The sequence below is a fragment of the Falco punctatus genome (assembly GCF_963210335.1).
Source record: "Falco punctatus genome assembly, chromosome: 3".
NCBI classification, from domain to species: domain Eukaryota; kingdom Metazoa; phylum Chordata; class Aves; order Falconiformes; family Falconidae; genus Falco; species Falco punctatus.
This window is the reverse complement of record NC_137582.1, coordinates 116,796,624-116,823,735: the sequence shown is the minus strand read 5'-3', so window position 1 is coordinate 116,823,735 and position 27,112 is coordinate 116,796,624. Positions and strand designations below refer to the sequence as shown.

The 27,112-nt window shown below is 43.5% G+C and overlaps 3 protein-coding genes across 7 annotated transcripts; 2 read left to right on the top strand and 1 right to left on the bottom strand.

Moving 5' to 3' along the window:
• Window positions 1-3,337: 3,337 nt before the first annotated feature.
• ZBTB8A (zinc finger and BTB domain containing 8A) lies at window positions 3,338-11,103 on the top strand. Of its 2 annotated transcripts, none has more exons than XM_080378421.1 (4): window positions 3,338-3,627; window positions 4,721-5,688; window positions 6,188-6,303; window positions 6,765-11,103. In XM_080378421.1, exons 2-4 carry the CDS (start codon window positions 4,749-4,751, stop codon window positions 7,095-7,097), a joined length of 1,389 nt encoding a protein of 462 aa, XP_080234547.1. In that variant the 5' UTR covers window positions 3,338-3,627; window positions 4,721-4,748; the 3' UTR covers window positions 7,098-11,103. The 2 variants fall into 2 exon arrangements, with proteins under 2 accessions (XP_080234547.1, XP_080234546.1); XM_080378420.1 differs by having other exon boundaries at window positions 3,343-3,627; window positions 6,188-6,357.
• A 2,441-nt stretch (window positions 11,104-13,544) lies between these two features.
• LOC308060117 (zinc finger and BTB domain-containing protein 8A-like) lies at window positions 13,545-17,404 on the top strand. Its single transcript, XM_080378419.1, has 4 exons — window positions 13,545-13,678; window positions 14,665-15,652; window positions 16,590-16,759; window positions 17,017-17,404. Exons 2-4 carry the CDS (start codon window positions 14,695-14,697, stop codon window positions 17,344-17,346), a joined length of 1,458 nt encoding a protein of 485 aa, XP_080234545.1. The 5' UTR covers window positions 13,545-13,678; window positions 14,665-14,694; the 3' UTR covers window positions 17,347-17,404.
• A 2,561-nt stretch (window positions 17,405-19,965) lies between these two features.
• Window positions 19,966-27,060, bottom strand: ZBTB8OS (zinc finger and BTB domain containing 8 opposite strand). 4 transcript variants are annotated; one of them, XM_080378436.1, is made up of 8 exons: window positions 26,609-27,060; window positions 25,335-25,485; window positions 23,925-23,949; window positions 23,240-23,361; window positions 22,927-23,009; window positions 22,463-22,515; window positions 21,986-22,022; window positions 19,966-21,262 (listed from the first exon to the last, which is right to left on the bottom strand). In XM_080378436.1, the coding sequence occupies exons 2-8, from the start codon at window positions 25,420-25,422 to the stop codon at window positions 21,176-21,178; spliced, it is 495 nt and encodes a 164-aa protein (XP_080234562.1). In that variant the 5' UTR covers window positions 25,423-25,485; window positions 26,609-27,060; the 3' UTR covers window positions 19,966-21,175. The 4 variants fall into 4 exon arrangements, with proteins under 4 accessions (XP_080234562.1, XP_080234563.1, XP_080234561.1 ...); XM_080378437.1 differs by having other exon boundaries at window positions 26,669-27,060; XM_080378435.1 differs by having other exon boundaries at window positions 26,722-27,060.
• Between the last annotated feature and the right edge of the window lie 52 nt (window positions 27,061-27,112).

Sequence of the window (27,112 nt, the reverse complement as noted above, 5' to 3'; positions counted from 1 at the left end):
TTTTTGCAAGAGCATGGATTAAAATTCCTGCTGTTCACATTTTCTCATTAAATGCATTTTTAGATCCAGTGTGAAAAAAAAGGGGAGGGGGCAACTAATTAATTTCCCAAGTATGATACATTTCTGATTCAGTGGAAAAAAATGCAGCTATTTCTTCAATGGTAGAAAAAGGAAGAATCGTGTTGCTTCAGCCCAACGTTATATACAATTTTACTTATGTTTTCAAAACTTAAAATAAAACCCTTGGTAAATGCGTATTACTTTGCTGACACACTTGGGAAAAATCCATTACAGCTCCGCCAAATCAATCTTATGAATCAATGCATGTCAATCTTTGAACTATGATACTTCAGTTGTTCTAGTATACACTCTTGAGTTTTCTTTGGCAAGGAATATCACTATATATTTAAATTCAGAAAATATATCATAACTGAAGTCTGTGATTTTTAAGAAGCACCTATTTTAAGGAAAACTAAAATCTTTTAACTGCTCTTGCTATTAATTACATTTGACTACCAAAACCCAAATGAGACAACGCAAAATTTACGTTAATAATTTTTATATCAGCACTAACAATGTCATTTTTTTAAAGTAATTTGCAAATTGTTCTCTGAAAAGCAGACTATTAAGTCTTGCTTTGCAACACTCCTGCTGCTGTGAGAAGCACCTCCTCCACATAGCTGCCAAACTTATTCCCATTGGATAAACTCCTCAAACAGTATCTCAACTTCAAGTGGAACTTTCTTGGCTACAAACTGTAACTCTAAAATTTAGAAACACAAAAGAAAAAAACTAGATTAAAACCCGAAATTGCTGGAATCAGTGGATTGTTTAGGATGTATTAGTGTGCAAAACAGGACATCAGTCCCTACATATGAGAAAGCCAGTCTGTTCCGTGGCTGTCCCTAGGTGCACTGTGCAGACTTGTGGGCAAGGTTTCTGAAGTACTCTGAGTAAAGGACTTGCAACATCTTTAAAAATTCTAATTAAGCTACTCTAGATATCACTGCATTTTTCCCCTACTTTTTAAATTCTACTACCTGTTCCTAGCAGATGGAGAGCCCTTGAGGTCCTATTAATGCTGTTACAATCTGTTACAGAGCAGTCTCTGATGTACAAGTGAAAGTACCAATTACCTGAGAAGTCAACAAAGTCAAACAGAACAAACACCTACAAATAGTTCTTTTCAAAAGGAATTTTTCAGCAGATGAAATAATTTAGGCATGGATTTGAAAAAAATATGTAGAATTTTATATAAAAAGGGGTGCTACTTAGTTGAACTGACAGGCAAAATCAAACTTTAGAGGAATGAATTCAAGCGATATTAAAACCTGATACTGCAAGTAAATTTTCTGGTTTATATTAAGCAATCCAAGCAATTTAGTTGTTTGTCATCTTTCTTTCTCAATACCAGAATCAGTAATTGAAAGTTTATGTTAGTTGGCAATCAACTAAATTCTATGAAATTCCCCAGCTTGAGACTTTTGAGTCAAAATCAGTTGCTCTATGGAAGAATACAAGCAATATTTTTACCTGAACACTCTTCCAGTCTCCTACAATTTGTGACTTGCGGACTTACTAAGGCACAGGACATTCTAAAGGTACAGGACAGGAGATTTAGATTAGATATTGGAAAGAAATTCTTCCCTGTGAGGGTGGCGAGGCGCTGGCACAGGTTGCCCAGAAAAGCTGTGGGTGCCCCGTCCCTGGAAGTGTTCAAGGCCAGGTTGGACAGGGCTTGGAGCAACCTGGGCTAGCGGGAGGTGTCCCTGCCCATGGGGGGTGGGAGCTGGGTGATCTTTAAGAGCCCTTCCAACCCAAACCGTTCTGTGAATCCATGATTTCTATACATAGCTCTCAAGTCACTCTCATGACCATACAGCCCTGTAATTCTCACGTATTTCGCACCCATAGCAGCCCATGGCAAGCAATGCCAGTGCCTAACTATGTGTTACGTGAAGCGCCACATCCTTTTGTTTGCTCTGACCCTGCCACCTCCTAGCTCAATTTACTATCCCCTTCCTCTTACACTGGAATAAGCAGTGAACAGTCAGTCCGTATCGATCCCCTCATGATTTTATAGGTTTCCATTTACCTCACCTGCTTCATGCTTTTCCTCATTGGGACATCAGACATCTGTACAAAGCTGCAGTAGAATTTCTCATTTCCCTTTTCCCGGCCTAAGCCATGACAGGTTCCTGTATATGTTCTTTGAAATGAGTGACCCCGGGGCTGCATACAGTATGCCACGTGCAGGCGTGCGCTATTAATTAACAGGAGGAGCTGTGAGAAGCTGGGCGCTAGGGTTGCGTTGTGTGACCCTGAAATGGGAACAATGAGGACAAAGATGCTAATGGTCCTCGCAGCTGACTTTGGAATCAGTTCTGCTATTACACTCTTTAGACTTTGATGTAAAAGCCAGATAAATTACATGAAATGTGCAAGTGACACCAATCAGAGGATGACTACGGACCAGCAATGTGACATGGCTGGAAAAGACCGGTTAGTTGTAGGTACATTAGATTGAAATGTTTGCAGTTGATAATTAACACCATTGCCCAGCGGACTGAAAAGATTAATGTGAAATACTGTGTAAATTCCAATTGCTTTCATGTTCAAGAATGATTAATTTAAGCTGGTCAGGTACAGAGTGGAGCCTTATGCAAGCAGAATGGATCTCATGAAAGATTCTACAAGCGTGGTCTGCATTTGAAAAGAGACAGAATCTACAAAACTTTGGGTGTTTATTAAAAAGGGGGAATTAAGCTGGTGAAAAGCGCTGTTATAATATAAATACATATAAATCGAAAATAAAGAAATGTATACAATATACTGGGAGAATGTTTCTGACTATAAAAAGAAAGAGTGTTTGGATGTCTTTCCCATTTTGCTATAGGGGGGAAAGGATGGTAAATTGTTTCAAGATGGAATGTCTTAAGTTTGTGGAAGAGAAAGCTAAAAAGGACACAAAGGGCACAGTGAAGGCAGAATGGCTCCCATGGGAAAACAAAAATTTATGAGAAATAACGAGGGTGTCAAAAGCACAGAAAAGACCCTGGTGGTAAGAAGAGGAAGGAGAAAGATACCAAACTTCAAGTGAGAGAGGGTGAGAGGTTCAGGTACAGGGATTTCAGACACGTCTTTTTCAGAAGATCACAAATATGAAGAGAAAAATATCTTACATCCTCTTCTGAGGAAGCTCCAAAAGGAAAAAAAAAAATAAATTGGGTAATCAAGGCCTGTGCTACACCTATAGGTGTGAGAAGGCAGCATCTGGGGCACCACATCCCCTCCCGGGCAGCATGTGGGTGTGGGAAGAGGCGAGCGGCCCCGGCTGCAGGGCGATCCGGCAGAGGAAGCCGCTGGGCTGCGCCTGCAATCGGTGCGTTGCCCCTTTAATTGTGTCCCCAGCCCTCGGGCGTCTCTGTCCAACGCCCACGTCAGCAAATACCTTTTGTTTCTCTCACGTTCGGGCTTCCAGGGCTCGGGGCTGCGGGACCAGCGCGTCACCTCCAGCCACGGCGAGCCCCGACGCGGGGCCGGGGACCCCGCATCCACCGCCCGCTCCCCTCGGCTCAGCGACACCCGCCCCAGGACCAGCCGGTGAGCGGCGGCTCCAGCACGCCGGTAGGCCAGACAGGGCGTTGGGATCTGGGGGCGGAAAGGGCCCGGGAGGCGGCCTCGCTGCGAGGGTCGGGCGAGGGCCGGTGCCGGGCTCCGCAGTCCCCGCGGGCGCCGGGGTCCGTGCGCGCCGGCCCGCTGGCAGCTGCCCCCGAGAGCCGCTCGGTCCGCGGGCTGCACAGCGTCCTCGGCGGGCGCCATTTGCAGCCCCGGGCGCGGCTGGAAGGAGCCAGGCGCGGCAACAAAGGGCTGCGCGGGAGCGGGCGGCGGGGGCGCGGCGGGGGGGCCGCGGCGGGGGCGCTGCCAGCGCGGGGAGGCGGCGGGCTGGGGCGGCCGGGGCTGGGGCTGCGCCGGGCGCCCGGCAGCGGGCGGCGGCAGCGTGGCGGGGAGCTCCCGCGGAGCGGCACCGGGGCTGGGCTGGCGCGGGCGGCTGCGGGCTGCGCGCCCGGCGCGGCGCGGCGGAGGGGAGCGGCGGGGAGCGCGGGCGCGGCGGGGAGCGGGGGCGGTCGCCCGCGGCCCCCAGGCCGGGAGGCGCCTCCGCGCTTTGGCGGGCGGGTCTGGCGCCGTCGGGCGTCCCGGGCTGCCGCGGGCCGAGCGGCCAATTCGGCCGGGCGGGCGGGTGAGTGACGGCGGCCTCCGCCAATACCGGGGCAGCCCGGGCCGGGAGGGCTGCGGGGCGCTGCCGCCGAGTCCCGTCTCTGGTCCTGGCGGTGTGAGCCCGGCCGGGCCGGGGCGGTGCTGGGCCGTCAGTTCCCGGCGCGGAGCCGGGCCTCGGCCGCAGCAGCTGGAGGGCTGCCCGCCGCACCGGGCACTGGCAGGCGGCTGCCAGCGGGTCGCACACATCCACCCGGTATCCCTGGGACGGGATGCCCGTCGCTGTAGCTCGCACGTGTCTGCCAAATAATGTGCACCGATTCGGCTCTCGCATCACTCTTCTTGGGAAAAGAGTGTATGGTTGTGCATACTGTAATTTCAATGCATTCATAGATTCAAATAATTAAGATTATTTGTGAAGATCTCTGTAACATTGGGTCTGACATCTTTGGCTGAGTTGAATTGAGGCTGAAGTCAAGAATAATTATTTTCTTTATTTTTTTAGACTGACGCTTCATTGCATTTTTTCTGGAATGGAGATTTCTTCTCACCAGTTTCACCTCTTGCAGCAACTAAATGAGCAGCGCAGGCAGGACTTGTTCTGCGACTGCAATATCCTGGTGGAGGGCAAGGTCTTCAAAGCACATCGCAATGTGCTGTTTGCCAGCAGCGGCTATTTCAAAATGCTCCTCTCGCAGAGCTCGAAGGAGACAAGTCAGTCGACGACAGCTACTTTCCAGGCATTTTCTCCTGACACATTTACAGTTATTCTAGATTTTGTGTATTCAGGCAAACTGTCCCTCACTGGTCAAAATGTCATTGAAGTCATGTCGGCTGCTAGCTATCTTCAGATGACCGATGTTATCAGCGTGTGTAAAACGTTCATTAAGTCATCGCTGGACATCAGTGAGAAGGAGAAGGATCGCTACTTCAGTCTGTCAGACAAAGATGTAAATTCAAACGGGGTGGACCGATCTTGCTTGTACAACTCCGGCTGGAGGGCAGAAAGCAGCCCGCCGCATTCACACTTGAGTTCAGACCAAGGGACATGTATGATGGGTGGAAACTCTTGGAGCAATTTCAGCTACTATCCAACTTCTCAAAGAAATGCCCAGCAGCAGCTGTCCAAACATGAGCAACGGCAGGATTCCGTAAAGAAATCCCGGCACCTGGGACTGCAGCAGCCTTCTGACATTCCTCACTATAAATCAAGCAAACTGGAGGACAGGGCTGCCGAGCCCGCTGGCCATATTGCTCAGTCTGAGGAGCAAGTTCAGATCGAACCAGAAGTTGAATCCCCTCATGTGGGGTACCAGTACAGCCAAGGGTCCGACGTGATGCCAAGGAGCTTGGCTGTGTCACAGCAGGAGCATGAATCACCCCGTTCTTCCAGTAAATCGAAGTCTTCAAAAGCTGATGAGCAGTACGCGAGCATGCCCTCGATCCTGGGTGTCATGGGAAGCTGGGCTGAAGGTAAGTTTGTTTTGATCCTGTGGGCGCACAGTCATCTGCAAGTTGGCTGTTCTGTCCTTGAGAAAATGTGCTTTACTGAACGAGTGTACAGTTGCAAAAAAGACATCTGTATTGCCCAGAAATGGAAGTTTGGAAAGTTGGTAACTCTTTATTTTTGAATAATTTTGACTTACTGAAGTAGCTGGTTTACTAAAACTAGCCTTTCAAAATACATAATGTTCAGTGTCTACGGCTTTGCCTTGCACTTTTAAGTTAATATCGTTTGGGATGGTTTTGTGCTCTTTTTAATATAGCTGACAGTCCACTCCTTTTGTTGCACTCTTGTGTAATTTACAGGAAAACAGAAGATATTTGTGCTTGGAAAGACCTATGATGTTATTTTTTTAATAGAAGTGATTTGCTGTTCTGCTTACAGAACGCCTTTTCCTAGAGCATTACATGACTAGACGTGTTATGACTTAATGAACTTATTTTTTTAAATCACATTATATTCTAACAGATGATCTGCCCAGGATGAGGTTCAAGTGCCCGTTCTGCACTCATGTGGTGAAAAGAAAAGCAGACCTAAAGCGTCACCTTCGCTGTCATACAGGAGAGCGCCCTTACCCTTGTGAGGCATGTGGGAAAAGATTTAGCAGGCTAGATCACCTAAGTAGCCATTTTCGAACAGTATGTATTTTTAGTAACTGCATGATTTGTTTAATGTGTAAATCTCTCAGTGTACTTAAATACAGCACAGGTGTATCTGGTTGATATATTGAATCCCGTAAAGAAGAGGTAATAGAAAATTAATTTGGTTTTGTTGAAGTCAGTTTGAAGCATAATTTGTATGAAAGGGGATGGATTTCTTTGTTAATTGATGGCTCGCAAAGGTACTGCTCTATGCAAGTCCTGTAACAGCTTAAGAGGGCAATTACAGCGTCCATGATAGTTTAATTTTTAACATTTGAATGCTGTCTCTCAAAATGAGTTACTGCTACCATTTGTTACTCCAGCCATACTTTTTGCCATCTTAAAAGACACTTCTTTGTGGATAATTATCAAATCTATTAATTTTGATTTTCCCATTTTCCCAGATTCATCAGGCTTGTAAGCCTGTCTGCAGAAAATGTAAACGCCACGTGACTGAGCTGACAGGACAAGTGGTCCAAGAGGGGACGAGACGTTACAGACTCTGTAATGAGTGTTTGGCTGAAGCTGGTATAGACAGTATTCGCATTGACTTGGAGGCTGAAGCACCCCTTGAATTTCCACAAGATGGGGATAAGGATTCCAGGTGGCACTATGGGGAAGACAACAGATCAGACGTGGAGATTGTGGAGGATGGGTCAACAGACTTGGTCATTCAGCAAGTTGATGACAGTGAGGATGAAGCGGACGAAAAGGAAGTAAAACCAAATATTAGGTAGTTGCAAGACAAGAAGTAGGAATTTCGCGTAAGAGGGAGAATGTACTGTCTTGACCATATGCCCTCCACCAGCCTGTTGTTAAGCATACAAAGACATACTGGTTTCTCTTGGACAGGTCCAGACTTGCATGTATTTATGGACATGCCATTGAGTCCATTCTGAGTTTTGTTATGAGAATACCCATGCTTTGCTTCATTAGAAATAATCCATCCTTAAGTGAAATAATGGATGAATAAGGAACTGAAGTATTACATGGATAACTTTTTATAGTAGACAATGCGTCACTTCAAAACCTCTTTCAAGGGAGTGAGATCTAAATACTTTAAAAAAAAATAAATCACACAGCACTGTAAATTGCCCACTTGTTAAACTTGTAGAGATGTAGGGTTTGTATGTGTTATCATTTGTTGATAAAGTATAAATACCCCACACAGCAGAATATCCACGTCTCTTCAGGATTCAGAAATTAAGATAATCTTCCACAAAATGTCATGAAGTCTTTGTATTATGATAAGGAAAAAAGGCAGCTAATTAAGAAAAAGCATATAAAATGTTTTAGCACATTCATCTGGAAAAGCACTTTCTTGTAAAATTTATTAGAATAAGGAGATTCTTTAGCAGGTCATTCATTCAAGACCAGTTTCTTTACAAGAAAATAAACACAGAGATACTAGTCCTAGTCAACACATCAGAAAGAAAATTATTACAATAATGAATCATTAGTTGATGTCAGTAGATGTTTCATTCATTCTGAAAACTGGGAACTCAGACTGGGCTATGGTTTAATAAGCATTAGTAAAATTCTCTCTTTCTCTTTTTTTTTTTTTTCCCCCTTAAAAACCTCTCAAAAATGCCAGGCTGACATGACTGGTAATTCTGCATCCACAGCATTGCCAATGGCAGCGTCAGCTTCTCCACGCCAACGTGAAGGAAACAATCCTTCCAAAGTTACTTCAGCTGTTGTTTTCTCTCTTTGTCCCGTTTTATTTATATAGCACATTATCTGGTACAATAACAGTGCCAGAACAATTTGTACAGTATATATACTATATCATTAGAAGTGGAACTGATGAGATTTTTCCATCTGAAACCATTGACTACTCCTGTTTGTATTGACCTGTACTCAATTTAAACTGATGAGTTTTAAGATGGAGTCATTATCAATTTATGTATTCCCAGAATCATTCGGTCACCAAGAGAATACATTTTAACCTTTTTCAGTCTGTACTATATGCCAACGAGAATAAGTTGTACTGGAAGTCCTAGACACCATATTTCTGTAATTTTGCCTACAATTAGACTACAGGAGATGGATGACTTAATGGTGAAGAAAGTTTACTTCTGTAACAAAATAAGCCACCTTGTTTTGTTACTTAGTTTATCTTGACCAGCACTTGACCAGGACAGGAGCAGAAGTATGCACCTGGAGTGCTTTTACTCTGCATTTTCTTAGACAGACCTCAGTATTAATGCAGTCCTCATCCTGCAATCACTGAACTCAGTGGGTATAGGCTTAAGCTTAGAAAATTTTTTTTCCTCTTTTTACAATTTTGTAAGCATGTTTGGCTGAAACCAGGGATTAACTACAGAACAATCCCATATATATATACTATATAATCTCTTTCCCAGGGACAGCTAAAAAGTCACTGTTTTCTTTTTATTTGTGTAAAAACTGTATAGCCTTATTAGTATCATCATTACCAGAGAGTGCAGCATTTTCATTCCGGGCTGCAGATGGCCAGCCTACAGGTCTCTTAAATGACAGCTCAGGTGCTTCCTACTAAGTTCACAGCATAAGCATTAAGTGCCCTTCCCCTCAATGTTGCAGGCTCTCAAGAAGCAGCCTGCTTGTATGTTCTAAGGAGATCAGAAGTGGTGTTTCATTTTTACTAAAGTTATCATCCATTGGCTTAGACTTGGGGAGGTGCATGGAAGGAGGAACTTACAAAACTTTCTGATCACCCATATAAAAACATCTTTTCCGAATGAAACTTAACTTGCCTCGATTTTATGTTACGCTTTGGTCAGCAGTCCACGAAGTCAACTTGATGTGAAAACAGCTGGTTAATCTCTTGGAGCTTATTACTCCTAAAATGCATATTATTAAATGGCTAAGAAATATTCCTGAGCAACCTTAACTAAATCAAATATAGAACAAAGAAATCTATAAAAGAATATGGAATGACTTCGATCAAATTTCAAGAGAAAATGCTTGCTGAAATCAGATTTCATAGATTTTTCCATTTCCCTTTACATTAAACAGTATGCACAATAAATTCTAGGTATCAGTGCCTGCTGTACCAGAATACAAAGTGGCTGGGATTAGTCTGTGTGTGTGTTTGGGGATGGATTAAGGGGAGGGGAAAATAAATTGTCATTCTAGGCCCGAAATCTTACCTGCCATCTGTAAAGGTGAGACTATTAAGTGTTTCTTAATAGTGGGGGCGTTTTTAGGAGCAACGCTGTTTTTGGATCAATACTCAATCTAATTAGATGCCATAAATCTAAGAATACTGAGGACCAGATGCTTCAGAAAAAAGATGTGAAGTGGCTATAAATGGGCAAGTGGAACAACCTATCCATGTGAAGACATTTACTTTTTAAATATAGGCAGATTAATTGTTGATTTGCCTGGCAAATAAGGGTTTATACTGGTTTTATATGTTATTGTTATTCTTAGTAGCATAACTAGATATCTGTAGTAATTTTTGAAGTACCTTATTAAGCTTGGAGTTTTAGCTCAACTGCGATTCCCACAGGTCAATTATGTTTTGTATTTTAAAGACGTTACCATTTTTACATTTGTTGCCTTAATTTCAGTTGTTCCCTTATTTTTGTATTGCAAGACGAGATAAATGTTAAGTGCCTTCTATTTTCTACGTCCTTCATTTTACATAGCCTGTCATATATTTTGCTTGTTTTTCTCTAAATGAAAGTAATCCTGTTTGCTTTCTTCTCATCTTCTTGCATTGCCTCTGATGATTGTCGTCTTCATGTTTCTGTTAGGATCATATACCGCTCATTAGCAGAAGTAACATTTTCTTTCTTTTCAAGGAGGAAAGTAAAGACCATATAGGGTTCCCACAGAATTTAAATTCCCTGACAATTAACTGATGTGAATGTGTTGCTTTTAGAACTTTGTCAGGTTACAAGATTGGGGTTTTTTTATTTAAAAAACCGCTGATTTTATCCTTAAATGCTAGAGAAGGCTGTATGGAACTGTATTGATGTCTACTAATAGAGGTTTAAGTTGTAGTGCAGCATTGGAATGGGCTGTTCAGAAAGCAGCCTCGGAGATGGTTGTCCTTGAAGGTGTTCAAGACTTGGCTGGACAGAGCCATGGCTGATCTCATCTGGATCTGATCTTGGGCTGGCTGCCTTCCTGCTGGAGGTGGGACTAGAGACATTCACAGCTCCCCTATGACCAACAGTTTTGTAATTCCTCTCAAATTGGGGTTTGCTTTTTATTATTATTTTTGCCTTGTACTTTTTTCATCTTCATGTTGCTCTGACTGCTCTTAAATACTACTTCTTAATGCACGTTTTGATTATTCACTGGTTTTCAGTACATCAGCCTCTCATCACTTGCTTTTCCATGCCTTGTTTCATCTGACTAACGTTGGAGGGATGTCCACTTCAAGAGACATTCCTCTTGTATACCTCTCGTTACTTTCTGTGCAATCCTAACATCTGTCCTTTGCTCTCTGCTGTCACTGAAAGCCTGCCTCTTGGGGACATGGTTTAGTGGTAGATTTGGCAGTGCTTGGTTAATGGTTGGACTTGATCTTAAAAGGTCTTTTCCAGCCTGAACAATTCTATGATTCCGTGATTCTTTTTGCTTGGCTTGTGTTTATCATAGTGTTCACAAAACCACAGTCGAGAGTGAAGACACAGATTCATCATTCTCTGTTTAGTGTCGCACATTTATTTTCTGTCCTTATTTTCTGATAATTATCTTGCCATCCTTTCAAAGGCTAAAACACTGAATTAAAAATCTTTTTTTTTTTCACCCTTTTCAGGTATTTCTTACAGAATTCTACCTGCTACATAAACCTATGACTTTATTAGTTTTTCTCCTTCACATCATATCCCATTATTTTGTTTTCCATTAAATTATCTAAACTTCTGTATTTACTATCCCCCAAAATGACACTTGTCCTTATCTTAAAGGTTCAACTGTGGGGTTTTTTTGTTTGGGTTTTTTTTCCAAAATTAATAATTTATAAAAGCAGATCCCCCGAAACAACCTCAGAATGAATCTCCCTTTCCAACCTTTTGGTATATATTCTATTCCAGTTCTAAAGAATTGAGATAAAAAAAAAAAAAAAAAAGGCAAAAATATTTAGCGTGAGCTTTGAAAGTATCTGTAAGCCCAGAGATCTCTAGCAGAGGACTGACACTGCTGCATGTATCATCCTTTCTTCACTCCTGGCTCTTCAGAAGAAATACTCCACCCTCCAGGATTTTGGGATCCCCCTCCATTTCTCAGTAACTTAGGAAAAAAAAAAGAAGTATCTGTTGGATATTAAATTATGGAACATACTTCTTCCCTGAAGCATCTGGTCACTATCAGAGGTTATCCCATTACCTAGCAATGCCAATGTCTACTTATATTTTGGTCTCTTAGTCTGCAGAAATACTTGGCTTTGAACTTCAGATCGCCTACACAGGGGCTAATAGCACTATCTTCAGCCCCGTTTATTATTTACATGGACCTTGGTTTAGCTGAAAAATGCCTGACCTACCAACTGGCTCCAGCTGAGCCAATGACTGTGCCCAGACCCCAGGATCCCCCTCTAGCAATCAGCATCTGTCAGCACAACAACAGTGCTAGGTAGTTGAATGTTTATCTAAAACCTTAACTGCTGGGGGCTAGTGGAGTTGAGATTTGCATTGAGGATTACAGCTAAAATTGTTTAGTTGGATTTATCCTAGAAAAAGGCTTTTTAAAATTATATTTTAATCGAAGCTTTGAGGCTAAAGATAGTGCCAGTCAGACTGGAATAAGCACGTGTGTTTACAGTTTTATTTAATGCATTTACAAATTCGTAAGGAACTACTTCAGTGGACTGCTGAGGACAGTATCTATGTAATCTGGTCAAGCTGGCAGTGGGGACTTCTAACCATTTGCAAGACAGAGAAATGTAAAATATAATCCAGAGAGTCCAAATAATTAATTCTGTATTTTATTGTTTCTACATTAATAAGTACAGTAGAATTGTATGAGTAGTTCAGTGTTCTAGTACAGACATTCCAACACTTGCTTCTTAATTTTTCTGGAACATTGGTGAAAGTCAGAAATCAATTTAAAGGTTGCTGTTAGTTGGAAGACAACGTGTATGAGAATGAAGTAGTAGACGAAAAATTCTCTAATTCTGCCCAAAAGGTTGAGTTTTGAAGAAAAGGATCTTAAAATCATCCAGCCTGTGCCTCCAGACTTTCAGTGTACTTTTCCCATTAGGTATAAATCTATACCAACAGTCTGTATGTCTGTTGAGTGACGGCTATAATAATGATGGCTGATAAGCCACTAAGCTAAGCTTATAATGCCATTTAGTTAAGTATTTTCTATACTGTTCAAGTTAAAACAACCTCCCACACTGGAGTTAGCATAACCATTCATCATATTTAACTCTTGAAATGCACCAAGGCATCTTTTTTGGTACATCCAGAATTTTAAACAGTAGCAGCGCAGAACAAAGAACTTTAAGGAAAAACTGGGAGGAGTGGACAGAAAAAAATTTCTGTATCTTGGCTTAGCTATTGTACTAAATTAAATACTAATGAAGTTCTCTGCCACGCTCCAACTTCACACTTTTTACTGTGCAAGTAGGGAACTGTTCTTTTACCACGTTCTGAGCCTGCTTTGAGGAAAGGACTGTAGCAGATGACTTGCAGAGGTCCCTTCTCAAAATTATTCAATGATCTCAAGGAACAAGACTGAAAGTGGCTCATCTTCTAACAGGCACAGGATTGAAAGTGTCTTGTCTTCCAACGGGCATCCTGCTTTGATTTTCAACACAGAAGGGAAAAGAAGGACAATCTGTGGCATTGCACTCCTACTTGCAGTACTTTGGTTTAGGATTATCTCCATTGCCAGAATACAAAACTTACTGGCTATACAAATGCTGCTATATTGAGTAATGCAATATATCCTATGGCACAGAACTAGAGATATTTCCCATTCAGGTGACACCTTCCTACCACATACAAAGATCCCCAGACTGGCCTTTTAACAGTAACAACGCATTGTCCGCGGTGAGGCAGTGGGCCTCCCGGGCAGCATGTGGGTGTGAGAAGAGGCGAGCGGCCCCGGCTGCAGGGCTATCCGGCAGAGGAAGCCGCTGGGCTGCGCCTGCAATCGGTGCGTTGCCCCTTTAATTGTGTCCCCAGCCCTCGGGCGTCTCTGTCCAACGCCCACGTCAGCAAATACCTTTTGTTTCACGTTCGGGCTTCCAGGGCTCGGGGCTGCGGGACCAGCGCGTCACCTCCAGCCACGGCGAGCCCCGACGCGGGGCCGGGGACCCCGCATCCACCGCCCGCTCCCCTCGGCTCAGCGACACCCGCCCCAGGACCAGCCGGTGAGCGGCGGTTGTGCTGTACACAGCGACAGGGCTGAAGGCGGCTGGGAGCGGGCTGCTGCCGGGACGGCGCCGGGCTCCGCAGTCCCCGCGGGCGCCGGGGTCCGTGCGCGCCGGCCCGCTGGCAGCTGCCCCCGAGAGCCGCTCGGTCCGCGGGCTGCACAGCGTTCTCGGCGGGCGCCATTTGCAGCCCCGGGCGCGGCTGGAAGGAGCCAGGCGCGGCAACAAAGGGCTGCGCGGGAGCGGGCGGCGGGGGGGCCGCGGCGGGGGCGCTGCCAGCGCGGGGAGGCGGCAGGCGGGGGCGGCCGCGGCCGGGGCGGCTGGGGCTGCGCCGGGCGCCCGCGGCAGCGTGGCGGGGAGCTCCCGCGGAGCGGCACCGGGGCTGGGCTGGGCTGGGCTGGCGCGGGCGGAGGGGAGCGGCGGGGAGCGGGGACGGCTGCCCGCGGGGCTCGGGCCGGGAGGCGCCTCCGCGCTTTGGCGGGCGGGTCTGGCGCCGTCGGGCGTCCCGGGCTGCTGCGGGCCGAGCGGCCAATTCGGCCGGGCGAGCGAGTGAGTGACGGCGGCCTCCGCCAATACCGGGGCAGCCCGGGCCGGGAGGGCTGCGGGGCGCTGCCGCCGCCCCGTGTGCGGGCCCGCTGCGCTCCGGCGGAGACAGCCCCACAGCGGACCGGCCCCGGGCACGCACTTGCCAGCAGCGCTCTCCCCGCGGCACAAGGGCCCACTCGCAGTCTGTGAGCCATTCACGTCTTCATCGATGTAATATTAATTCTTCCAGGATATGCCGTAACCCTGCCAAGGCATCTTTGCACCTCTTCTAGAGTTTTAAGTTTCTTCTCTCACCTTGTTTATGCGGGGTAGCGGTTGCCGGGAGCTTAGAGATAAACATGCCTGATTTTGATGTTTTTAAAAATAGAGCTCATCTCTTTAAAGCAGGATTCCCTAACATCAGTTTAGATTGTCATGGTTGTACTTGTTTTTTACTTTAGAGCACGCCTTCCTCTGCCTCCCTGACTGGAATGGAGATTTCTTCCCATCAGTTCCACCTCCTAGAGCAGCTGAACGAACAGCGTAAGCAAGACTTGTTCTGCGACTGCAATATCCTGGTGGAGGGCAAGGTCTTCAAAGCACATCGCAATGTGCTGTTTGCCAGCAGCGGCTATTTCAAAATGCTTCTCTCGCAGAGCTCGAAGGAGACGAGTCAGCCAACAATAGCGACGTTTGAGGTCTTCTCTCCAGAGACATTTATGGTCATCCTGGACTTCGTGTATTCAGGCATATTGTCTTTAACTGGCCAGAATGTGATCGAAGTAATGTCAGCTGCTAGCTATCTGCAGATGACAGACATTCTTAATGTCTGTAAGACATTCATTAAGTCCTCGCTAGATATTAATGAAAAGGAAAAGGATCATTACCTCAGCCTTTCGGCCAAAAGTACAAACAGTGAACCTGCCCACCCGTCTCTTTATCGGTCAAGAAGGAAAGCAAAGAGCAACCCCAAGCGTTCCTATTCGATCCCGGATGAAAAGGCTAATACGGTGAATGAAAACTCCTGGAGTAGCTACAGCAGCTACCTGTCCTCACAGGTGATTCTGCAGCGGGCAGAAACACAGCTAGCAAAAAGAGGCAGAAAACAGGGCTCGGCAAGAAAGCGCCGAAAGCACCTAGGGCTGTCACAGACCCGTGATTTTGCGCAGTATAAATCAAACAAAGTTGAGCGGGCCAGTGGAGGTTGCAGTGCCTCAGATTCCAGCCACATCTCTCGGGTTAGAGAGGAGGTTGAATTTGATGCCGAGAATGATGTCGATCACGATGATTACGGATATAATCATGAATCAGAAGTGATACCGAAGAGGTGGTCTGTGGCTCAGCTAGAACAAGAACTTTCAAGAACTCCCGAGTTCATGGAATTAAAGGCAGAAGAACTGTACACCTCAATGCCTACAATTTTAGGTGTAATGAGTAGTTGGAATGAAGGTAAAAAATACATATGGTTTTGCAAAGTTTGTCTTTATCTGGAAGAATTCAGATGATCTTTTTGAGAGAATTTGTATGGCTGCAGGAAAACCAAAACGATGGCTAGACTTGCAGGTTATTTATCTGCTCTATGCTAATACCTAACAGAATTAGAGACTTTGAAGCCAGAACAGGGCATGAGAATTGGAAGCAGAGAGCTTGCCCCAGGTATTCTGTAAAGTTAAAGCAATACATGCCAGATTTATTTGGACCCAAGCAGAGTTTAATGAAGCCTCAAGAACTGTAATTGACTTGGGGACCTGAAGGACTGAATTTCTCTCATGAGATCCCCAGTACCAAGCAGTAATAGAGGCATTCAACCTAAATTCACTAGAGAAGGTCCAGTCACTGGCGGGATGCTGCATTTCCATTAAGGTCCAGACCAGCCCAAACTCGGTGACTGTCTAGCCACACTACATAAAGCATCTAAGCTCTTGACAGACTGACAGCACATGCCTGAGATGGTGGAATAAAGTTGACAGGTGTATTCTTATGTGCATTGCTTTGGAAACTAACATACCTGTATTTTATTATAATTGCCTATTTTTAAGACTGTGGTTGGTCATCCTAGTATATTACATAGAAATTATAAATGTCAAAGCTATGAACTGTTAGCTGATGGAAAAGTCAGATGTGATGACTATGTAAAATAGCTATGTATTTATGATCATCTGTACGTCTGAAAAATACCCCGAGTAAGAAAGAATACACTATCAAATGGCCATTTCACATGTTCTATAAGAAATACTGTTTTGGGGTATTATATTTTGGGTTTTCTCCTATTTAGCGACAGACCAGGGGAAAAATGAACTGCTGCTTATTTAAGCTGAAAAATAATCATACTACATAAAGAAAGACTACTGCTATTTGTCATTATACCTGTATTTCTCTATAACAGATGACCTACCTCGGATGCGGTTCAAATGCCCCTTCTGTACACACACGGTGAAACGACGCGCAGACCTCAAGCGTCATCTTCGGTGTCACACAGGGGAGCGACCATACCCCTGCGAAGCATGTGGGAAAAGGTTCACCCGGCTGGAGCATTTACGTAACCACTTCCAAACGGTACGCCATTTCAGTTGGAGGTTCAGCTTAGAAAAAAAACACACCACAGGATTTCATTGGTACCAGCTGTTTGGTCATTTCCAGAACTAATACCAGAAAAGCTGCCTAGCTGCACATCAACTTTAGTTATTATTTAAATCAACAAATTGTATTTTAAATTTTAATTTTTTTTTTAAGAATGATTCAGTGAATTTATTTTCCTAAAAAAATCTGCTTTTGGATGAACACTGACATTTTCAAATTTTAAATCTCTTTAGATACATCAAGCTGGCAAACTGATCTGCAGAAAATGCAAGCGTCACGTAACTGAACTAACAGGATGTGTTGTTCAGCAAGGAACAAGACGCTACAGACTGTGCCATAAATGTCTAGCAGAAACTAATTTTGACAGCATCCCTGATGATTTAGATGGAGGACATTCTCCTGTCTCCTCCACGGGAAACAAACGTCCCAAATGGGCTTTGGAGGAGGAACAGAAATCAGATGAAGAGACATTGGAGGAGGAACCGTATAACTTGGTTGTCCGACATGTTAATGATGATACTCCAGATGAGGTAGATGAAAAGGTGAAACCAAATCTTAGGTAGATACATTTGTGTATTTGTTACTGTTGTATTCAAGATTAAATTACTTGTGTCCAACTAATGCTGGTTTCTTACTTTCATTAAAATTAAATATTGCTAAAATTCTATTATAAGAAGCAAAATCTGGACTACAGACAAATTGTTTTGTACTTACAGACATGCAACAGTGTAACTGTTTATAAATATCATCCAGAAAGTGCTTATCATCTGGAAACTATTTAGAAGAATTGGTTTATATTTCATCAAATACTTGCTCAGAGGTCCTCTTCATAATGAAACCGTGAACCAATTTACAGTTCTACAAAGACTCTATATTACATAGATTTTTAAAAATCAAGTATTGCTAGTTTGCCTTGAAAAAGTCTTACTAAAGTAAGCAGCTAAGAAATGTAAATCACATTTTTGTTGACACTGTAATTAACATGTATATACACTTCAGAAACTTGGTAAGAAAGGAGTGAAGAAAACAAGTGGAATTCTTCCTGCTGAAGCACCTATTTACAAGAGCTTTGTTTTCTGAGTTGAGGTTACTGCTTTTTATAGTTCAGAAACGCATGATTAGTTTTAAAGAATACACACAGCCATACAGAGTAGAATAGTGAACAGAGCATCTGTAGTGCACTTGGATAGTAGAAGTTTGCCTTTTCAGATATGCAGTGGTTTTGTACTGTGAATTTTAAAGAAAGATACACTAACGTGGTTCTAAGGAAATAAAAGTGAAAACACTGGAAGTACAGTTGTCAGGTTTTTTCCATTTTTTTTTTTCAGGGCTGGTGCAAGATTTGCTTAAACTCCTGTTTATCTTATGCTAAGGTAATAAAAGAAGACAAGTCCCTTTAATTTCAGTGGGACATTGGTGACTTAGATCATGGATCTACTTTAGAAAGGCTTTGCTGCTTGTATAAACTTGGGATGCTTAACGGCTGCTTGTTTGTAAGGGCAATTTCCCTTAGCGGTTAAGCAACCTTTGTAATTCTGGAGTCTCTTCAGCTTTTTATAGTAATTTTTTTCTCAGTCATTTGGGTCAGAGAACCTCCACTTGCTAGAGAAACTGAAAATGCTCAGTACTAAAATGATTAAAAAACAATCTCGGGGAGAATGGAAGAAACATTCTGCCTGAGAGCAGAGAATGGCATTCCCAGTAGGTACTCTGATAAAGAGCCACTGTTCGGTCTCATGTATCATTTCATGCTATGTTTCCTTTCCTGTTAGCAGAATCTGTAGCCTGAGGTTACTGCTGGGCAAGCAAAAACTCCCTGTAGAGAATTTGAGAACAGCCATATTGATTCACATCAAGGTTCTCCCTGTCTCCAATAGCTGCCATTAACAGATACCCAGGGAAAAGCGAGAACAGGGCAAGCCTGTATAGGAATTCCCTCATGCTCTCCCAGACTCCAGCCATTTTCAGTTCAAGGGATTTTCTTAACTTGGGATTTGTACACTTAGTAACCACCAGTGCACGTCCTCTCCAAGCACTTCACCACTCTACCCTTAAAGTCATATACATTTCTTGCATCAATAGTGTTCTTTGGCAAATTCCTCCACAAGTCCAGTACACCCTGCAAGTCCCATCTCCTCTCCTCATCTCTCATCTAGAACAGCCGCCACTACATCTAACTGATCCTACAGAGACACAAGCCAACTCACTACAGAACTCGCTCAATTAACTGCAAGAAAAGGAAGGGTTTGTAGTTTCAGCATGATTTTTGATTAACCACTTTCAGGTAGTTAATTATCTCAGTGGGCCGCAGCTCAGTCAGAGACTACAGCCAACCACAGGGCTCCTGTAATGCACTGGGAGCACAGGACTCAGAACTTAAAACCTCGCACTCCCACAGCTGAGGAAATGGAATAAGGTGAATTGAAGGCTTGTGTTATAGTACATACAATAAATATTGGAAAAAAAATATTCTAACACTTACTTATGTTGATTCCAAATTTTTTTCTAGCAAGTTCCTGTCAGCATTTCTAAAAGCAGAGTGCTTTACTGCGTTGCTAACAGCCTGTGACTGATAGTGCACACAGGGTATCCACGCACTTTTATAAAGGTAAATTCTAACTACATAAATTTCTCTTGTCCCGTTTATAGAGGGCTGGGCCAGAGGAAAGCCTGGCCTGGCCAGCACCCGCGCCTACCTCCCCGCCGCCAGCTGCCGCCTCAGCTCTGCAGAGAACAAAGCCCCCTCAACTCGACGCCTGATTGGCTAATCCCCGTCGCCTGACGCAGCCAGCCAATGAGGGGCGGTAGCCGCGCAGTGCGCGGGCAAAGGGCGGCAGGGCCCGGCCGCCATGACAGTCGCCGCCCGCGGCTGCGGCTGTGCCGAGGGCGGTCCTGGGGCCCGGGATCCTCCGTCCCAGGCGGGCCTGGTCTCGCTCCTCCTCCACAGTACTGCCATCTCCTGCCTGTCGCCGTCTTGGGCATGTGCTGGAGGCCAGGGGCTCGTGAGAAGAGAAGGAAGGCCAGCGCACGAACATCGTACTTATTTCCTGTACCGTCAAACAGGTACAAGTCAAACAATAGCATTCTTATGTACAAACAGTCTGCTCACCTGAGCAGGGAACAAAGCACAGGTGTCATTTATCAGTGTTGAAATACCACTGGCCAGAATCATTTACGCACAATTAATTATTTCAGTCCAAGTTTTATTTCAGCATTGAAGCTTTCTCAAAAAAATAAAAGAGGGATTTTATCCCTCAGTCTTATACAGAAATGCAAACAGAGCTATTTCAGATGACTGTACCACAACACAAAGATGAGGCACTACCTCCAGGGCTGAGGCACTTGCAGCATTTACAATAAAAAAAAGCAGGTGGGACCAGCACCTGCCATCCTGTACAGTGCTTCTCTCCCACTGAAACAGCAGTGGCAGTGAATGCACATTTACTGTCCCATGATTTAAAACAAAACACACTTTTCATTATTTTTTATTAATTATGATCCAGTGAACTTTGATGTTAAAGTTCGTCTTGATCCTTTGATGTTAAAGGATTGTCTGTATTGCCCTTTCAAGGAAAATGGGGAAGCTGATCCAAATCTGAATCATCTGCTTTTTGGAAGAAAAGCAGCTTTCACAAGATGTAGCTGGGAGCGAACCCACAGAGAACCTGGTGCTGCTGTAGTAGAAAGGGGTGCAAAGCTGCCTACTTTTCGGAGTGATCATAGGTGCTACGAGGATTCTATGGTCACATGCTTTAGGCTTGCATGCGGAAATTTATTTACAGCAATTCAGCACCACCTGCTGGCATGCCTTTTTTTTTTTTAGTCCAAAAAGTGGTGTGGTTTGTTTTTTTAATGGGTATACTTTCTTCGGTGTCCTTTGAACAGTCAGAATTTTTCTACATTAAATCGGACCCACCACAGATATTTCTGACCTTTATATAATATGGAGGAGGCATGTCACCTCAGAATTATAACACTTAAATCTGCAAATGAAATCATATAGATCAACATTAACTCCTGCCACCCTACAAAAAAAGTGTTTTAGCTAGCAGCTCCACTAATTCCCTTATTTAGTTCATATACACCTAACACATGTATCAGCCTTAAAAGCTGACAACTAGCATTCCTGAGACTTTCAACCCCTACAACTTCCTTTCTTCTTCTCTTCAGCATCCCCAAAACCCCAACTAGTTCTTTTTTTTTTTTCCTGGCATGCAGGTATTTCTGTATCTCACAATCTTCAAGCCAAACACAGGCTGAGATTCCCCACAGTTATGCCCTTCAATTTATGACTAATTGGCCAATTGCTTAGTTACTTCCACGGGGATTACAGTTTTCAAGGGACTTTTGCCAACCAGTGCCAAGTATCCACTCAACCACACTCATCTTGCTTTAAATATCAATGATGACAAAGACTTCTGGCTTTTCGTCTTCACAGATCTGCATTGCCGAGTAAGTTATGGCTTTGACCTCTGTGCCCTAGAAAGAAAAGACACAGAAGCATGGATTTTCTAACTGACATCCCTTGTAGCAGTCCATGATAATACATAGTACTTACCACCTTCTATGAATGTTACCCAATTTAATAGTTTTTCTCCCCAGAAAGCTGTAAATGTATTTGTTCTAACAACTAAGAAAGTTGGCATACTAATGGCAAGGACTTGGCCAGGCCAAATAATGAATAAGTAACTTTTATTTTATTACCTCTTGAACACTACAAAGTTCTCCTCTTGCCTCTGACAGGACATCAACATTTGCTATACTAATACTGACACAGCTAAAGAGCTAATGGAGACATAAGGATTTGCTTCTATCAGTTTGAGTGTTTTATTTTTTGGGGGGGCAGGGGGAAGCAGCAAAAGCTGACCAAGCAAAAAGCTGTGATAATAGTGTGAAAACCAAACCCATGTATGCATTCTGCATATAGATTGGTTTACTGTGCTATCAACATCACAAAAAGGAAGCAGACTTAAGTTTTGCTAGTGCTGAAGAAGCATCAGATGCTCAGGTCAACGGTTTCAGGCATGCATTCACAAAAAACATGCAGAAAGCGAGATCTTAAGTTTAGTGCCTGCAATACCATTCAGACATGTTTATACCTGGATCCCTTAAGAACTTAGAGGTCTGATTTAAAGGACACCACACCTCCCCATCCTACTCCTAAAATGTAAAAGATGTACATACAGATGAACCACTGCATACCTGAGGGTGTTTGGATAGAGAGAACTCTTCTCCCCACCTTTGAAGACAAAAAGAAGAGAGGTGGTTAGAACTGCAGTAATATTTACCAAGTGTTGTAATTAGTTTAACTGATGAGCATAGAACAGTGAGATTTTCATTGAAAGCCTCAAAGGAAGAAAAAAAAGTCCACATATAGCTAAACACTAAATCAGAGTTTGGTGATTCAGGAGTTCAGACATTTTGTTTATATGGCAAAAGTCTTTCAATATAATCCTGGATAGATCAAAAGGCCTTTTGCTGAGCCAGCAACCTTTCTTTAACAGAATAATTTGTCATAAATATATATACAGTGTATCTGTAGAGTGGCATCACACAGTCCACTTTTTCGAAAGCATCAGTGAACTCCAGCGCATCATGGTACTGAGAGTTGTTACTCTGAAGGCAATATGTGCGTTTTCAGTAAACATACTCATTACCCAACTGATCATTTAAGCTCACCCAATTGATCTTATTTTGAACTGCATTCGGTCAATGTAAAGCACTTTCACCTCCTGCAAAAAAAGCGAGAGGAGAAAATGTCAGTGACATCTTTTATCTTCAGGCAGAAATTCTCAGTCAATCCCATTATAAGCCATATAACCAAAGGTTATATTCCACTGCTTAGATAGAATCTAAAACCAGAGAATTTGAGCAGCCTCAAAGAAACACACTGCTACTCTGAGTGCAAAGGCAGCAGAACTGCACCTACCTATCGTAGCAACTAATAATTGATATTTGCGGTAACAGAGCTTAACGATTTGTTTCTCAAGTCCTTCTGCCCTGGTATTTTCAATTCTCCCATGTGTTGTGCTTAAGTGATCTGTTGTGTCCCTTTTTTCCTAAAGTAACACTGCATTCAGAGCTGGTATTATCTAGAACAGTCTTGACCTACAAATGGAAAAAGATCAAAACTGAACACTTACCCTGGGTATAAAGAACTCATTAGCACTGAATTTATACAGCCACTCATCCAAGAAGTGGAAGAGAAGAGACAACATGTCATGTCCTGCATGGTTGAAGCAGAGAAAAGTCAGTTGACTGTCTCAGCAAGAACACCCAAACTTTTTAGGGGTATGTTAGATGTACGGCTTCTACACTATTAGAAGATTCAGGTTAGCAATGCTTAATTAGATTTTAATTAACTGCAACAGCACTACATGTAAAGACTCAAAATTTTTGTACCCTTCTCACTCAGGGTTCCTACAGTTCCAATATAAAACGTCAACACAGCCTCACCTTCTGCCTCTACCTCTACTGTATCCACAGGTTCCACAGTCTCTGTATCAGTCATGTAGCCAAACATGGCCATAACGCACTGCTCAAATGCTTCTTCCAAAGTGTCTCCCCAGGCATGTAGCCTAAGAAGACACGGAATAATTTACTGGATCATAACAAAACCCCAAAGTAATATGCAGGTGAGCAATCAGAACATGAGAATTAATGCACATGAAGGGAACAAACAAAAACCACTTGCTTTTCTCTATGTATGCATTTGGGCAGATTACAGGGATTTTCCTTTTTGTGGTTTGTGACAACAGTTTCTTGGTACAATATGAAAAATAAATGTTTTAACAGACAAGACAGTTCTTTCTGAATATGGTTAACTGATGTCTATAGAAGTGAACTACTCAGAAGAAATTCGGTTTACAAGGAAGAGATTAAGAGGAGATTTCAAAAGACATTTCCAAGTAACAGAGGCTTAATCAGAAGGACCATAGGAGTATTACATTAGAAAAGAAACCAAATGTGATTCTATGCTCTCCCAAGAGCAGAAACAAAACTGACCATCAGAAAACCCAGTGTGTGACATTTCATAGTTCCATAAGGCGTCCATCTGCAACCAGTCTTTGACAGTTACTCCAGACTTAAAGAAGAAATAACCAATCTGTCATACTGAGAAATCCCAGCTGCTCATACTTACTGCACATCTGCTGTGTGATCCAGATCTAAGGGGGAAGGAAAAAGGCATTACATCACCAAACATATTTAAAAAATTAGGATTAAGAACAAAGAAAACCAGATACTGTTGTTATAACAAGACATTTTTTGCATTCGTTTTCAGATGTGAAACAGTGATAATCTATTTTGCAGTATGTTAGAAAAAGATAGTGCAGGTGGAATCTTGGCTTATTTTTGCCAAGCAGAAAAACACTGTTTGATGTAATTATGTCAGCACCCTATGTATACAGCAAGGTATGGCTGTTGTAACGCAACAGGCTTCTACAAGTTAACTGCAATAAAATGAAACTTTAACCAGGAGTAAAAAATTTTTGCTGAAGTCTGCAGGACTGAGAATTATTCATGCAGAGGATGAGATTTGCACATTTTTCCAGCTCAGTGAAGAAATATACCTGTCCACACCCAAACCCATCCATTATGCAAAAAACAGAGAATCAAAAATAAAAAAGTAATATAAAATAGAAGGCAATCTTCACTAGTAAGATAGGATTAACATCCCAAGCACATATCAAGTTTTACATGAACATTATTTATATTAATTCAGAGGAATGACAGAAATTTAAATTTATACCAGGTTGGCAGAAACAGAGCAAACTCGAATGTAAAATACGGCCACACCATGATCACTCTAGCTGAAAAATTGTTCCGATGCAGTTTAGATCATTCACATGCTATTAATGGATTCTCAACAACAGTCTCTAAAGTAAACAAGTTCCAGTGAATGTAAAAGAAGAATAAAACCTCCTCCAATTATGGAAGCAGTGTGACTGTTGTCATATGTCACCATATTTCTGCACTGCTATCAAATAAAGAGCTGAGTGCCTCCTAAAAATATATCTTCTAACAGAGTAATGGGCACTGTTCCTCCAGACAGACACTGCTGAACTAGAAAACTGTCAGACACCGAATAGTCTCCGGTGAGCACCTTAAGCAAACCCTTTGGGCTGCCATCCACTTGCTCCACATGTTCTTAGAAGACATTCCAGGGGTGGGGAAAGGGAGAAATAACGTTCTTTAGGTAGTGCACGTAGGAAAAAAAAACCCACATGGAAGACCAACAGACTACAAGAGAGGTAGAAAAATGTACTGTCATGCTGAGAAATAGCTTGGAAAGGGAAAGTTTTCAAGATGAGATTTAACTCGTTTATTTCTGTAATGATTTCTTTAGCACTCATAAAAAGAAAGGCATTTTTCTGTGGTAATGAAAACTGTAGGTATCTCATCTCTATTAATTCAGCTACAGATGCATCCCACAGCCTAAACACATATTAAAAACCCTCACACATGCCTAAAAAGCATACCTTCCGTCCCCCCCATCCCCCACTGCGCTGTCACACGTTCCCTGCATCAGGATAGCGTCAGAAATACTCACATTCGTATTTCTTATTGAGCGGTGGGTATTTGGCTTTGACAGCCTGCTGCTCCTTCGTCAGGTTGTAGTCCCTCTCGTCGGCTGCCATTGCTGCTGGGCTTGAGCAACGCTGGCTCACTTCCTGGTGGCAGGAAACATGGCCACCGCCGCGCTGCACAGGGAGAAAGAGGGAGAATCGCCTCTCAGTTCGGTTTTTCTCTTGATAGCACTTTGATACGCTTGTACACAGGCTCAGGAATTCAAACCATGAGACTAAATGTCGGTTTAAGTTTTTTCCTATCAAAAGCGTCACTGGGAGACGGGGAAGTTCACAGTTCCACCCCACACTGCCTGCCTCATTCACCAATACCAGTTCTGCTCAGCTAGTGAAGCCAAAGGATTACAGAAGACCATGAGCTTCTGCCTTTTCTGGGAAGAAGCATGTTCTTCTTCCTTGTGTACAACACCAAGCATTTCATTCATCCTCAAATAAAATACAGTAACAATGAAAAATTATGAAAGCAGCTGTAAAGTGAATTAAAACTTTCATTCTACAGGTAACTAAGGAATTTTAGAGCTGAGGGTACTCAGCCCACTTGTATGTTACTCCAAACCTGCATGTGTGACTTTACACGTTTTTCTTTAGGAAAAAAGTCTTGTTTTATTTTGGGGGGGAAAAAAAAAAAAGTCTAGTTTTCTTTTAGGACTGCAATTGTACTTAAGCCTTCAAACCTAGAAGCGCATGCAGGGCAAATACACCTGTCACACAAAGCAGAAATTTTCTTATGTTCCTTTTCTTAGCTTTTTTTGTTGTTAATTAAAAAAAAAAAACCCAACAAAACCACAACCAAACAATAAACTGTATAAAATCCCCACTTAAAAGTCTAATACTCTGACGAGATCTTAACAGTTGCTGTTTCATGCAAGCATTCATTTGCAAATCTAATAGACAAATTTGAGAACCTGATTAACTTTAGGGTAATTAATTTTCCTCAGGTGAGACCTCCAGATATAACAGCTATTCTATTATTCTATTCCTTTGGTGTTTTTTTTTTTTTTTGGTGCATTTGAAGATTTATCCACAGCTGAGCCCAAGACTCCCCAAAATAATGATAAATTTGTAGACGGCACCTAACACCAGCAGCCCTGCTTTTAAACAGGAATGGTTCTTATTCCACAGCTTAGAAACAAGACTGTGCAGGATTTCCAGTTTCTATTTTCAGGTATGTCACAAAGAGAAGCCTGAAGCTGAGAAGCCAGGCCTCTTTGTAGAGAATAAACCCAGACAAACGCACATTTTGATTTTAAACCCCCCAGGCCTCAGCCAGACCCGCGGCCGATGCCAGCAGGCCCACCGGAGCCAGCTGCGTGCCAAGGAGCACTCCCCAGCACTCCCCGTCAGGCTCACCGCTGCGCTGCCTCAGGAAAAAAGGAAGTTATTGGCGACTATAGATAATTAGTAACGCTGAGGAAGCTGAAGATGCTCCAGAGGTTCCCGGGCAGCGCTGTGAGAAGGGAGGGTGGGCCGGGCCGCGGGCTAGGCCTCGGCCTCACACACGCTTACGGCACCGACACGGCCGGCCGGCTCACCCGCCCGCCCGCGGCTGCGGGGACCGGAAGAAAGCGCGGCCACAGTCCTCCCCGCCCCCAAATCGGGCCAGCGCGGGGCGCTGCCCCTTTAAGAGCGAGCGAGGGGCGCACCCTCCCCGTCCCCTCCGGAAGATGGCGGCTCCCAGGAGAGCTTCAGCAGCGCCCTCCTCCCCCCGCCTTCCTCCCGGTTGCCCTCCACACGTGACGGC

Excerpts from the sequence above, each read along its gene's own strand:
- ZBTB8OS (XM_080378436.1), bottom strand. The coding sequence starts at position 25,422 with ATGGCAGCCGACGAGAGGGACTACAACCTGACGAAGGAGCAGCAGGCT. Across the intron at positions 23,362-23,924 it reads GATCACACAGCAGATGTGCA|GCTACATGCCTGGGGAGACA; the intron begins GTAAGTATGAGC and ends GTGTCTTCTTAG. Across the intron at positions 22,023-22,462 it reads TTCAAAATAAGATCAATTGG|GTGGGGAGAAGAGTTCTCTC; the intron begins GTGAGCTTAAAT and ends TTGTCTTCAAAG.
- ZBTB8A (XM_080378420.1), top strand. The coding sequence starts at position 4,749 with ATGGAGATTTCTTCTCACCAGTTTCACCTCTTGCAGCAACTAAATGAG. Across the intron at positions 5,689-6,187 it reads CATGGGAAGCTGGGCTGAAG|ATGATCTGCCCAGGATGAGG; the intron begins GTAAGTTTGTTT and ends ATATTCTAACAG. Across the intron at positions 6,358-6,764 it reads TAAGTAGCCATTTTCGAACA|ATTCATCAGGCTTGTAAGCC; the intron begins GTATGTATTTTT and ends CCATTTTCCCAG.
- LOC308060117 (XM_080378419.1), top strand. The coding sequence starts at position 14,695 with ATGGAGATTTCTTCCCATCAGTTCCACCTCCTAGAGCAGCTGAACGAA. Across the intron at positions 15,653-16,589 it reads AATGAGTAGTTGGAATGAAG|ATGACCTACCTCGGATGCGG; the intron begins GTAAAAAATACA and ends TCTCTATAACAG. Across the intron at positions 16,760-17,016 it reads TACGTAACCACTTCCAAACG|ATACATCAAGCTGGCAAACT; the intron begins GTACGCCATTTC and ends AAATCTCTTTAG.